The sequence below is a fragment of the Atta colombica genome, unplaced genomic scaffold (assembly GCF_001594045.1).
Source record: "Atta colombica isolate Treedump-2 unplaced genomic scaffold, Acol1.0 scaffold238, whole genome shotgun sequence".
Classification (NCBI taxonomy): Eukaryota; Metazoa; Arthropoda; class Insecta; order Hymenoptera; family Formicidae; genus Atta; species Atta colombica.
The window spans coordinates 1,512,731-1,528,230 of record NW_017259336.1 but is presented as its reverse complement, the minus strand read 5'-3'; the positions used below and the strand labels follow the sequence as shown (position 1 = coordinate 1,528,230).

The 15,500-nt window shown below is 30.0% G+C and overlaps 1 protein-coding gene across 1 annotated transcript in view; it reads right to left on the bottom strand.

Moving 5' to 3' along the window:
* Positions 1-10,674, bottom strand: part of LOC108688688 (5-hydroxytryptamine receptor 1-like) — a 21,624-nt gene extending 10,950 nt beyond the window's left edge. Inside the window, exons 1-3 of the mRNA XM_018195030.1 lie at positions 10,402-10,674; positions 3,114-3,406; positions 1,882-2,125 (exon numbers count right to left, since the gene is read on the bottom strand). Of these exons, the coding sequence (XP_018050519.1) occupies positions 1,882-2,125; positions 3,114-3,406; positions 10,402-10,572 (708 nt within the window). The 5' untranslated portion in view covers positions 10,573-10,674. The remainder of the gene's footprint in view (positions 1-1,881; positions 2,126-3,113; positions 3,407-10,401) is intronic.
* Between the last annotated feature and the right edge of the window lie 4,826 nt (positions 10,675-15,500).

The following is a 15,500-nucleotide window of genomic DNA, read 5'->3' as shown; positions in this document are numbered from 1 at the left end:
TTAAAGTAAGTTTTTTTTAAGCTTTAAATATGTCTTATGTTTGTAACCAACTATATTTTGTAATTCAACTCTAAAAATAAATTATAAAAATCTTAAATTTCAAATAATCTCTTTTAACTCTAGCTTTATATCTCGTCCCTATAACTTCCCATAAGATCGCAGATTTGTTCTCGAGGATTAAAAGGATTCAATTCCTTGACCTAAATTTGTTTAAATTAATTATAATTATTTGAAAAAGAAATATTTTATTTGATTCTTATTTATATTTCTTATTTATATTTTATTTTTGATGTATCAATTCCGCATGTGCTAAATTAAAAAATATATTTATTTTCAACTGAAAGATATAGCGTGACAAAATTCTACAGGCCCCGATATGGCAGGGAAAGTAATTAAGGACCACTTCGACCAACTCTGATTAACTTTAATCAACGGTTAGTCCATTGGAATTGGCTAATCACATTTGTCATTGACAAATGTAATTGGTTAATTCCAATGAACTAATTGTCGATTAAAGTTAATCGAAGTTGATCGAAGTAGACCTAAAAATAGATAGAGCGAGTTAGGGTTAAAATATGTATGAATATGAAAAACATTTAAAATTTGCAAATTTAGCTATCTTACTTCTTTATCTAAACAAAATATTTAAAAAATAAAAAATATTTCTATAAGAATAGTATATACCTAAGTGTATGAATTTTGGAAATGTATACATTCATTTCAACACAATTTATTCATTATTCTGTTGTAACTTGCTTGATCAAGGCCCCTATTCTTGAAAAGAAATATAGTCCGAAAATAAGGAAAATATTATACGTTATGTATACTATTAACTATAACATTTATCTAATTATTTGTATACGTTTTTTTTTTCAAGAATAAAGATCCAGGTTAATATAAAGATTCTGCAATTTATAACTATAAATTAATGTTGCGAAACATACATATTTTATTAATCAATATGCGATCACAATTTGCAGTGGTGTTCGATCATTTAATCGAATAATTAATTGACACCTTTTAAACATGAAATTGAAAAGGCTCATTCTGCTGCACTCTAGAACCGATGCTATTGCAACTGCTCTTTGTATATATTAATAGAAGTTATTGTTTGAACTTCGTTAATGATGGCTTGAATGTCGAAATGTCCGATTTTTATCTTAAGAATGAAATTTGAAATAAATTGTGAGTTGTAACGCGCATTTACTATCGCGATATTATTGTAATCGCCCGTTATTTAAATTACTGTTTTCATCTTGAAAGCACAATTTTTTTTATATATTAATTATTCAATTAATACTATTTCTTTTATCTTTTGATATTGCATCGTAATTGCTGAACAGACATATCAACAACTTTGTACAAATACATTAACATCAGATTAATATTTGTGATATTTTTTCTGATTATTTACTATTTTGTTAATTTTTTATATTTAATCTTTTCCATGAAATTATCAATGTAGATAAACTTTACTATCATTAATGCATTCCTATTTTAAAGCATTATATTAACCTATACAATTATTTACGCTTTAAAATAAGAAACCGAATTTCGGCAGTTAGACATTTTTGCAGTAATCAATTATTATCAATATTTAAAAAGCAAGTCATTGTACAAGGGTATCTTCATAATACCGCAACGTATTATGTCTGAATTTCAGCGAATTTCAGACGCTACTGACAAACTTTAATCGTTTATAATTTGAAAAGCATTATAGCCTTGACATTTTCGTACAAGACTTTTCGTCTTAAAATGTTCCACAGAATCTGTCAGTGAAAGGAAATACACTTTTTCTGAGATACCTTGTATAAATAATATAAATAGAATTAATTACATTAAACTATTTTGTTGTCTAAGTTTACTTATTTAATATACTACCGGAATAATGACGAGTAGTGGAATATAGAAGCTTCCTACAATCGCGTAGATTTGGTAGACAAAATGCTGATAAAGTGCGCAAAGAGTAGGCCCATTTTGTACTTCTTCATATTCATTTCCCATGGTTAAAAGTGGCGGCAGACTAATACACATGGCTAGTGACCAAATGATGATGATGTATAGCGACATTCGTAGCTTCGTTCTCTTCGTTTCATATTTTAGCGGTTTCATAATCAGCCAGAATCTTTAACATAAAAAGGAGAAATGAGAAAATTTCTATATTCATATATATATATATTCATATATTTTTATATATAATTAGTCAGTATTTATATGCCGACTAATTTAACATAGAAATAAAACTGGTAAAAATTGTAACAATCCTTGAATTCTATGAAGATTGATAAGTGACATTAAGAAATATCGATACTAAAAATCTGCCAAATAAAAGATGCATTCGACTCGTAGGTCTCGCCTCTGTGCGTGCACTTGTAAGACAGAGCGACTGTTTCAACATTTCCACTCTCACTCTCTCTTTCACGCCCCTTTTAATTCAGCTACATAGATGGTGGTCAGAATTAGGGCGAAACAATACTATATATGCATACGTATGCGCATACATATCGCGCGCATACATATTGCATATACATTTTTTATTATATAAAGAACTTATAAAATTAGCGAAAACGTGACAGCAGTGTCAGATCATCGTTGTTGCCGTCGGTATGATTTTTTTAACGTTACCGTTTAAAGATTAAACCCATCTGATTGCTTCGTCTTATATCATAAATATTAAAACAATCTGATAAAGCTAGAGAATTAATTAACCAAAATTGTCAACAACTTACTAACCTTCACGTGAATGGATAAAGTATGCATTAATTTGCTCTTTTGTGCGTGTTATATAATATTAAATTATCTTATAGCGTATATTTAATGACCCCAGCAGCATTTAATTTGCACCAACCTAAGTTGAATTAATAACATGTTCCTATTAAATGTTCCTATTGGTAATGTCAATCAATAATAGAACATTATCCAATCCAAATCAGTGTAAATGCTTGGATCGAAAACGTTATATTCTATAATGTTGAATTGCATATCCGGTGGGAACGTTAATCAATGGAACCGATGGCACGACGTCAACTTTCGTGAAAATTTCACTTTTGGCCATTAAATTTTTCTTCTAATTCCTCGAATATTAATGGAAGAACGTTGAATGATTAACTCACCTGTCTATGGAAACCATGCAGAGATTGAAGATACTGGCGGTACAGTTGAGCACGTCGGCGCTGAGCCAAATGTGACACGAGATAGAACCGAAGTACCAATCACCCGATACTTGATAGATTATGGCTGGTGGCATTACTATTAAACCGACCAGCAAATCGCTCACCGCCAAGCTGATCACCAAGTAGTTGGAACGTCGAAATCTTTTGAAGTATATGATGATGAAAAAGATGGTAGCATTACCTGCTACCGTCAGGAAAGTGATGAAGAGGAGCAGCGCAGTTAAAAAAAATGCCTAAGAGAAAATACATTTTTACAAAATTTCTGTCATTGCCATATGGTAAACGTAGATGTTCTTAAGGGGATCCTAAAGTCGTCTGTTTTACTAATTATTTTTCGAATAAGTTTTCTGTCATTAAAAATCTTTTTTCACAATTAAAATGTATAAACAATAATGTAGTCCAAACCGGTCGACTTTATGTCAAAAAAATGAAAAAAAATTGAAAAATTACAGTTTTGTTATCGATTTTTGACACGCAACAATATTTGCTTTATACAAGTTTTATACTTTGTACGTATAAAACAATCTTGGTTTGGCTAGGGATTACATGAACAAACAATATTGTGTACTTAGAATTAGACTTAGATATCTAATATAAAAGATTAGTTAGAAAAGAAATTTATACGTACGTGTGCGTGCGATATTGATGTAGTAGTGTGTAGTGATATATCAATGACACGTAAATCATATGTATGTAAGTCCTACTGAATCGGTAATACAGACGACTTTAGGATCCCCTTAAGAGGATGCTGTTGTCGACTGCAATACCGACAGAACACGCATTTCGTATTTTTCCATTTTCTTCGTTTCCGTATAAAACAAAAATCCTTATCCAGAATAAAAGAAAAAACGCAAATAGTTGTGGAAAACTACAAACCTATATAAAAAACAAAAAAATTATAAATTACAAGCTGCTTCTATACAGGTTACATATTTCTTCACATGATATAATGATATAAAACTTCAAATATATATCCAAACAAAAAAAAATTTCCCTGTTTGAATTTCCCAATTTGAATAATATATAATAATATAATGAGACCTTCAAATTATTATTTTCAACATAATATAAACTCTAATAATAAAATTTGGCATAATTATTCGAATGATTTAATAAAATTCGATTAAAAACGAGCTTATAATACAGGATGTTAAAAATAATTAAAATTTAATGTGTTAAATATATTAAGATTTCGAGCGAAACTAGTTTTGAAGTCTTCATCAGTCATATATATGTATATACAAAAATCAAATCCAATTAACAGAAATACCTTTCGAAAAATTTGTCAACCGGCATTAAAACTGTAGGTCCCATATGCTTGTGGCAATTAAATAATCAGCATGCAATACAAGCATATGAGAGAAGTGTAACACAAGCTAAAAGCCTAATGAAAAAGAAGAAGAAGAAGAAGAAGAAATCCAATTAAAACATAATAAATATCACAAAAATAAATTTCAGCAGTTTCGAATATAACATGGATGTAATTATTGCAATCTCATATATTGATTCCATCAACTTTGTTATTTTTGTAACATTTATTATGTTTTAATTAAATTTGTTTTTTGTATTTATATGCGATTGATATAAAATTCTGTAAAGTCAAAATTAGTTTCATTCAAAATCTTAATGTATCTAATTTCACATAACACGTAATATTACAGTAATATAACAACAACAATTTTTCCCGTTGCAATATTACAATGAAATATAGCAGAAATATTGCTGAAATATCACACTAATATTAATATTTCCGCGAAAATGGATCATAACAATATTGCTATAATATATTATAATCGTATTACTGTAACATGATAATGCTGTAACATATTATAGTCGCATTACTGTAATATTTTTGTGATATTTGTGTAATATTTATATAATATTGCGAGGAATTAAATCGTATTAATGATTCTTTTTTTAAATTTTATTGTATAATAATTCCGAGATAGCTCAATAAATTTGCAAAGTATTCTACTTTTTTTTTTTTCTTAATTTCGTAGGAATTCATAGAAGAACATAATAAGAATTAATACCTCAAGAAATTACATGCCTATGTATGCCTATGTATAGAATTCCTGAGTATTTCTCAAAGTATTCATATAGAGTTCCCCCAATATTAATAAATGTATACTTTATAAATGCAAGCAGAATAGTGATGATTAAAATAGATAGATTGGAAAAAATTAACTTCAATTAACAATAATGTTACACCAATATTATAATTTCTCACTCAACAATGTAAGTGCACTATAACATATTTTATAACATGTTGTGATGTGCGCAGTGGAAAGGAAAGGAAGGATGTTAACCAACAACGAAGTTTTCACTTATATGCAATACGAACAATATATTATAACTCTGCTACAAAAGAAGTATTCTGTAGTCTGTGCTTGTCTACTTCGGTCTATCTTTCACACGTCGCTGCTTTCTCGTCCATGTCCTCAGCGTAAGATATCGTATATATCGCGGTGACAACATCTTCTCTGTTTGAGGTCGACCTGAAAGTGGGGAATAAGATAGTCCCCGTAATATTTCGGCGGTCGAGTCCGAGATGAGGTCCTCCGGGGTAGTCCCTCTGTCCCTGCGGTCCTATTGGAAATAGCGGTCAGTTGTCTCTAACAGCCATTTCCGATAAGGCCGCAGGGGCATGGGAGTTCCTGAATTGCCTCTGATGGTGTCGGCGTATGTATGTCGTCTTTTGGGGTATCACTGCCGGAAATGCAAGGTACTGGGAGCTCAAACTCCTCATAGAGAAATTCGAGAGAAATTGAATCAATGGGCTGCTTCTCTACTATTTTGCCATCGCGTTTGATTTAGATGGATCCTATGGATCTTGCCATTATCCATACATTATACATCGCGGCCTCTAGCTTCGATAATGATCTGAGATTCATGTCCATTTATTTATGGAGTAACGTCAACATGTTCTCCATTCCTTTATTCTCTGTGTCGTGTGCCACATTTCTTATCATACGAAGCCTAAGCATTGCCAGCACTGGAGACTAATCTAGGCTATGCTTAGGAGCGACAAATTTAGCGGGAGGGGGGTATTTTCCGAAAAAAAATTCTAAAGATAATCATTTTTTCAGACGCAAATGATTGAAAAAATTTTCCATCGATCACTAGAGATTTATTCGCGTCGGTTCCTACTAACTCTTACTCACTCCAATAAGCGTTGGGTAAAAAAAAAACGTATATATGAAATGAAAACAGAAGATTAATAGTATCTCATTGGTAGTACAACACTTATACTAACATCAGTGCATCCAAACGGATGTGGTGCGTATTCATGCTAATAAAAGCCAAAGGCAGTTCTCATTAGCATGGATTACATTAATTTTAGCATTACAATTTTATCGATAATTTCACAAAATAAATGTGGTAACCTAGTTTTTATATCGTAAAAATGAATATTAGTGTGCTAGTGTAAGCGTTGCAAGCGTTGCATTGAAAAATTCTAGCATAATTCTTCTTAAGTTCTCTCTTTCATTCTACATTTCTTTATCAATATATTGGGTCGTCGGGAAAGTTCGTGCCGACTAAAATTTAAATTTTAGTATACATTTATTAAATTAAAATTTTCTGCGTTTTTTTCAATTTTCCTTCAACATCGGCACGAACTTTTTCAATACTTCGAGCACAAGAGTAAATGCAGAAGTCCTTTTTTTATTGTTCCGACTACATGGTTGGAAGATTGAATGAGAGTATTTCACTGTCTAGGAACGGTAAAAACCGCAATCGGTCCTGGCTACCAATAACAAATTTCAATGGTGTCTGACTGCTAGGTAGTTTGAATAAATTTAGAATTGTCCTGAGGTTTCATCCATACATTCAGCGGAAGATTTTCCTTCTTGGGCATTACGATTTCTTGTAGTGCAGTAAAGAATAGATTTGTTTTCTGTTCACCATTTCCTCCTTTTTGCGTTAATTTTTGTAACGCTTAAAGACAAACTTCTCCACAAATCCATTAGATTGTGACAAACTTCTTCACAAATTCATTAGATTGTGAATGATGTTGTTCGAATATGTTGGATACCCTGTCTTTCGCAGAATTTCTGGGAGGTACCACCAGTGAACTGCGTTCCATTATCATTGAGAATTTCGGGCAGCCCGTGAGCAAAGTCTATTCAAAGCATAAGTCTTCGAGAGTGAAAACTACAGTCAGCAATTATGCTTTGCATGTCGATTTCAAACAATTTTCTATATGAAATCTATTATGAGAAAAAAGTAGATAGATATTAGCTCTGCGAAGTCGATATGGATTCGGGTCCATGGACTCAAGTAGTATTAGCCATGAAGATAATGGAACTCTAATTGATTCTAGCAGCTCTAGCACGTTTGATGACTCCGGGGAATCGATGTAAGATACATGCTCCTGTACCTGTATTTGAAGCGGTCGCGCATCGTTTGCAACAATAATTTCTTATTGTCTCGGATTATAATGTGTCAGTCAAGATCCAATTGAAATATGCTCTTACTTGTTGAAAGATTATTAATATTCTTTAGATTACTTGCACAGAATTTGTCCTGAGAAGTTCATCAAGTGATTTCCATCATTTGTGCATGTATATAATAAAGTCATAAAAATTGACAGCGCTTAGATACGAGCGGAATGTGATTGCATTGCATAAAATCGGTATTTGCGCAATTGCCTTTGTTCTTGCAGAATCTAGACGGATTCTTCATCAATGATTTGTCCTAGGTATTTGATTTATTTCATAAGTAATTTACATTCTTGCGACTTAAAATGAAATCTAAATTCCTAAATCTGCTGTAAAAGACTTCGTAAATTTTTCCTTGATTCTTTCGTTATTTCAATTTGCAAGAAAGCATCTGATAGATCGATAACATTGAATATCTTTTTGTTTGCTTGTTTTGCAAAAGTATCATCTGGTGTTGGCAATGGGTAAATGTGGTAAATGGCTTCAGTGCTTGATTAATCCTGTAATCACCACATATGGATATCGCCATTAACCTTTTTTATTACTATTACAATGGGTGCTGCCCAGTCCAAACATTCAATTGGTGAAATAATATCCATTTTCTAGAAGCGGTCCAAATGTCGATCGATCAATAAATGGCAGCATAGTCTACGTTTCGCTCGAAACTCTGACTTCTGATTTTATGTGCAGATTAACTTTTCTTCGTACAATGACTCAGAGTGTTAATAAATATGTTAGAAAATTTTGATTGGATTATGTGTTTCTTGTCGTGAAACTTTATAGCGGTGCAGATTGCGTTGATAGAGATTTCCCCAAGGCCAAGTTCAGTCAGTGTTTACAATATTTAAATTTTGAACGCTCGCCTAATAAAGGCCTTATCTGTTTTAAAATAATTATTGCACTGAACGGTGCAGATGAATTCTCCCAATATTTATAAGGAATTATTGTTATGCGATCATTTTGTGCAGCAAGTTAATAAGATAGTTTGATTCAATATCCTCCATGTGTGTTCGAATATAATTATAATGTCGGATGCGGTGTCCAACTGTAACTTGAAATTTCGATGATTTGGATGTTGATTTAAAGGAAGCACATCATGCATCATGATAATTGATAATTTGTTCTATTGATAATTTGTTTGAGTTGACTAAGATGAGTTGTTTGCTTTGGATTGGGGAATATCATAGTATTCTTCTTTGTACCCTTATTGTCCACATAATTGCATTTGTGATTTTCATACTTGTAGTCATGTAAATAGTACATTGCGCCACAAAACATTGGGTTTATTTGCAGATTTAAGATTTAAGATTTTCATTAATATCTAATTATGATTTTTATTTTGATGCTTATGAACATCAAAAATTATAAAATTGCATGTGAATTTAATAAATAATATTAGTATAAATAATATTAGTACCTTAGTTCTGCTGATAATTGCGTTTCAAGACCGAAAAACTATTTCGGCACTTAGTTTACAGAATCAAATATGTACATAATTTCATACAAATATTAAGACATTAAGATCCACTTTAACCGAATATACATTTATTTTCATCAATCCAAACTTTTATCATATTGTTTATATTTTAAGTCTGGTTTCATATGTTAAATTTAACCCGGAAACATATGTATATAACGCGCGCGTATGCACGCACGCACATTTCCTTTCTAAATTGATGCGCATATATGCAAATGAGGAAATACATGAAGTTAAGGTTAATCAAATTGTAATAATTTTATAAATTTTATAAAACAAGAGTCGTTACGATTATGTTGCATCATAAATGTATCAATCATGCATCATGGTGCCTACTTTTATTAATTTTAATCATAAAATTTTGAAAAAACAAGATGTATTACGCAAAAATTTACATATTTATAAATTATTAATTGTATCATAAATAAATCTGTTTATTGAAACGTCGCACATCGTACGTTTACTAATTATTTTTCAATCATTTTATTCGCGGAGCAACGCGAGAAATTGTGACTAAATAAATTCAGAGCTGTTTATTTTGAAGCAGAAATTAATTTTATCTTTTAACTCATAATGTAACTATAAAACGGAAAATATTCAGAATACTGTTCATATTTATCGTTCTTTACATTTTTTTTACTGTACATATTTAAATGCATGTACATACGCAATGCAATTTTTCAATTATAAATCGTGTCTGACACTACTACAGACCAAGGACTTGATCTGAAAAATTTCGATCCCGGATACGATTCAAGGCTAAATCCAACTTTGGTTTCAATTCTTTATCATACAGTTACTAGGATTTTGGATTTTGGTCCTTTTCAATTTCAGTTTTCAGTAATTATATATCTGTAATGGTTACTGTTATCTGTTATATATACTATTATATACTATTATATGTTATATATGTTATATATTATATGTTATATAAAGAATTAGAACCGAAAGTTGGATAGCCTCAGATCATAACCGTAACCAGACCGAAATTTTAATCCATAATGTAATTTCGATCTAAGACTCGTCATATAGTCATATAATTATTGCATGTATAGAAATGTCTACTTTAGAAACTTCTAACTTTAATTCATAATAATTCTTCTAATTCACTCATATTTTTATCCATATTTATCTAGTTATTCATTCAAAAAAAGAGTTTTATTCTAAAGCATAAAAAAATATTGTCACTCATTCACTTATTCATTCTTGTGGAAAGTATGTTCATGTTAAGAGTAAGTATACTTTATCATTTATAGAAAACTAGCTCTTTTGATTATAGTTATACAATTGTTACATTTGCGTCGCTTACCTCTATTGCATTGTAGGGAGAAAATTCGCCAGGAAAATTTATGAAGAAAGAAAGAAATGTGGTAGCTGGCTGAACATCATTAATAAGCGGCGTGGAGTTTGAATAAATAATTGATGTTACAGCGTTGATCAGATCTTCCTTCTTTATAAAGATGATATCTTGTGATGCCATTTTGATGTTTCTCGTATCCTTTCGATCACTGGATGTGAAGATTCGCACAAGCGTATAGAATGGAAATTTTAGCCTTAATTCCAAATGGAAAAACTCAGTAGCAGTTTCTCTTTATCCCACAGTCTTCATCAACTTTCTGCAAAATCATGATCTCTATGAACATGAATAATGATATTCCTACTATTAAAACAAATTTGGATATATGCTATATATACATGCTAATTTATTATTAATTTATTGATCTATTTCCCCTTTATTTATTTAGAAGAATTAATATTAAAGATGAAGGTGATAAGTTCACATTACACTAGCATCAGGAGTTAAGAAAAACATATTTATACAGCAAACCATAACAATAAAGTTACATTGCATAGCATACATAAACAAGTTTAAGAGAAGAACGATCAAATAAACGAGCAAATAAACAAAGATGTAGGAAAAATGCTTAAATAACTATATATTTCAAATTTACATAAGCGATAGACATTTCAAGACATTTGTGCAGAGCCTTTTTCAAAATCTACGTGAAATATAATTTAACTTATGTTACAACAGAATATAAAATGTAGTATAAGTATAAAAAACGCTTGAAAATAAGTCATCAACAAGAGGCCAAATTAGTACAAATTTTCTGTAATTCCTTTTTTTATAGACATGGAAATCTTGATCTACTTTTTCATTCCTTTTCAATTATTATAATTAGGAAACATTTTTTAAATTATAGTCAAGAATAAAACATCTAATAACAGATTCAGCATTTACTAGCGAAAATCGATTTTATATGTACATCAAATATCATTTCAGTCAAAAAATTCAAATTTAAATAATTAAAATTCAACTAATAATAAAAATACCCAGATAATTTATGTTGCATAAAATATCTAAAACACATCTGTTAGATGTCTTATGTTTAAAAGATATTTAAAAGACGTCTTTTAAATATTTTATGCAATATGCATGTTATCTGGATAAGAAATGTAACAAAAAGTAAAATCTTTAGAAAAAAAATTACAAAAACAGTCATGATCAAATGTATAAAAGACTTTATTCAGTCTGAAATTTTGATTTCCATCGTTAATGTCTTCCAAGAATGAATCATGAAAATAAGAGTGAGTACAAAGTAAAAGTTGAAAAGAAGTGAAAGCATAAATCAAGATCTATAAAAAAAATTTTGAAAAATTTGTCCTAACTAATTTGGTTTCTTTTTTATTTATTTTCAAACGTTTTTTTATATTTATAAGACATTTCATTCTCTATTGTAACAGAAGTTAAATTATTCTGTATAGATTTTGAAAGACTGTACATAGTCAAAACGTCAATCGCTTATGTAAATTCCAAATATATAGTTAGTTTTCTATAGCTTTGTTAATTTAATCGTTTATTTGGTCATTCTGTTAAATTTGATTATGCACTGCTCTATATACATAGAGACCATATAAAACATACGATAAACAAATCAATATTAAAACTTTATTCTAAATTATTGCACTAAGATATTGAATATTTGAAATGGTTAGGTACAAATACCGATGATTTAAGCGTCAAGTAATAAAAAATAAAGAGTTTATCACTTAAGTTTAAATTAAGACGTAAAAGGTGTCGAAAAAGTCAATTTTTTGCCGAAATAAACTTTGAGAATACTTTTAATTTTTCGAGGATGTTGAATTCAGTTATGATGTCAAAAATCGGCGCTGAAAATAAATATATATTTTAGTAAATGTAAAGTTTATATAATCATCTAATTTCATCTAGATACAAGCAAGTATTGTGTACGTTATTGGGAAAATAGAGATTTATTAAGATAGCATCCAGCATCATGTACGCACATTACTGACATCTTTAAATTCAAGGCATTTCTCCAGAATTTTGCTGATTTTTAACCTCATATCTGAATTCAATACTATTCAATTATAAAAAAAAAACACTTGAATTTAAGATTTATTTCGATCGAAAAATCGATTTTGTCGACATTCTTCTTTGGATTATAAAAATTAGATTATAAAAAGTAATAATAAATTAATATTTATAATTATTAAAAGATATGATAGTGTCTTGCGCCAAATAGAAGCATAATGTGAGAAGCACAACCGCTCCGTGTATCTATGCCCAGCAAATCAAAATGTAATTATAATATGACTTAGGAAGTATATAAGAAGAATAATGTTTTTCAAGGTTATAGAGACAAGATATAATTGTCACATAATTTTGAGGGTTCTTTAAGAAAACAAACATATATTTCTTTCTTACGTTATATAATTATAACAATTATTTAAAAATGTAATCTAGCACACATGTAATTAAAAATGTATAACATATCAATAACATAAATATATTAATAACATATTATTGTATTGGGAGTACAAATTAGTTCGGTCCGTTTCCCTAAAGATAGCTCTGTTGTGAATGATTCATAGTGACAGCTGATTTTGCCGATTTCAGAGAGGTTAAATCTGCTAATAATATTCAGTTTATATCGCTTTGAGTTTCATACAAAAACCTTGATTTTTACTGTGTTTGAAATGTCGAATTTTATGTTAACCAAGCAGCATTTGCGGGAAATTTTGATTTTCTGCTTTAATTGGAAAAAAGTGCGGCTGAAGCCCATCGAATGCTTGTCGAAGTTTATGGTGACACTGCTCCAACTCATAAGTCATGTAGAGAATGGTTTCGACGTTTCAAGGATGGAAGTTTCAGCGTTGAAGACAAACCTCGCTCTGGACAGCCAAAAAAATTCGAAGACAAAAAATTAGAGGTATTACTCGAAGAAGATCAGAGTCAAACGGAGCTTGCAGAATCATTGGGGTAACTCAACAAGCCGTTTCTGTACGATTGAGAGCCATAGGAATGATTCAAAATTATGAACTGAAAATCGAGAGATATTGAAAGATTTTTCACTTGCGAATAACTGATTCAAAGACAACAGAGAAAAGGTTTTTTGCAGCGGACTGTAACTGGAGATGAGAAGTGGATATTCTACGACAACTCCAAGAAGAAAATACTACGCTAAGCCCGGTCAATCGTGCCATCGACCGTAACATCAACACCACGTCCGAACATTCATGATTCGAAGATCATGCTCTGTATCTGGACCAAAAGGGTCTTGTTTACTATGAGCTGCTGAAACCTGGCGATTTCATTACGGGCGATCGGTATCGGCTACAATTGAATTTCGTTTAAGCTGTGCATTGCGAGAAAAACGGCCGGAATACGAGCAAAAACATGATAAAGTTTATTCTTCATGACAACGCTCGGCCTCATGTCGCTAAAGTCGTAAAAAAATATTTGGAAATACTCAAATGGGATGTTTTACTCGCCGTATTCTCCGGACGGACCGAACTAATTTGTTGAACTCCCAATAATATAATATAAACATCTTTTTACATATTCCTATATGTATATAAAATATATACAAAATAATGATAAAATTAACGCTACATGGATAATAAAAAGTATATAAAGACGATGTAGCGTCATGTATGTAAGACTCAATTTTGAACTAATCGTGAGTAATTAGAAGGACTGTTTTCAAGGAAACATTATTAAAGTTATCAATATGTTATTCTGTATAAATATATATCGTCTATTAGACATAAAGCGACACTGTTAAATCGATAGTGTCAAATTTAATCTAATTTTATTTCAGTCGCCACTACTCTTATGTCAAATTGACACTATATAATTCCAAATTTAACTATTGTTTTAGTATAAAATAATGATTTATTATAACAAATCTTATAGATTTCGATCTGCTGAACACGATGATGCTATTAGTTTTCATTAACATATAAGGAACATCATTTATTTTTCAGATTAAATTTCTTTCTTTCTTTATCACTGAAAAATAGGATACTGTATATTTCAACATTTAACAGAAACTGTGAAAACGTATCCCTATAGGATGAAATATTGCAAATTATTATTTGCAATATTTCATCCTATAGGGATGAAATATTATTACAATATTATAGCAATATTACTTTAAATATTGCAGTGTTTCATAAAACATTACTGCAATATTGTAGCAATATTCATTCCTGTAGCTAAAATAAACTATTGCTATAAGTATTCTGCGGTATTACTGCAATATTTAAAAAATCTTGCAAATATATTAATACAACATTATGAAATATTTCGACAATTAATCGTTTTATTAATTGCTAAAATATATTGTTTAGCATGACATTCCAAAATAAACTTATAGCCAAAAAAACATTCGAGGGTCCAAAAAGTACATCCGAAAGATCTTGAGAATCTACAAGAGAATCGTCAACTTAATTTATATACTTCTTACAGGATGTTTTTTTCTTACGAGAAACACGTTTATCGCGTGGCGAGACTGCATACTTATTTGTTAAATTATAATATTGCATTATTTTCTACAAAATATTAGAACTGATATTATTGCAATATTTCCAAAAAAATATTAAAATTTTAGTATTGTAGCAATATTGCTTCAACTTTTGTAACATAGCATCATAAAATATTGCTGCAATATGGCTAAAATATTTCATACTGTAGAGGAGATGTATGCAAAACGAGTTGGCGAGTCTTTTGGAAATTCCCAAGCCCTTTGAGTGTGCTTCCTAGGCTTCCGAAAGTTTTTTAATTATAACTTTATCGTATGTATTTTAGAATCTCCTGAAAATTTCCAAGGCCTTTTGAGTATACTTCCTAGACTCTCAAAAGTTTTTTTATTATAACTTTATTGTATGTATTTTAGAATGTGATGCTAAAAAATAATATTTTAGTAATTATAAAACTGAATTAATTATTAAAATATTGTATAATGTTGCTGCAATACTTCTCTAAATATTGCAGCTATATCACAGAATATTAAAGCAAATATAGTAATATTTTATTTAAATATAGTAATATTTTATTTTAGCAGACATAAGAATATTACAATATTGCAGCAATGTTTTATGAAA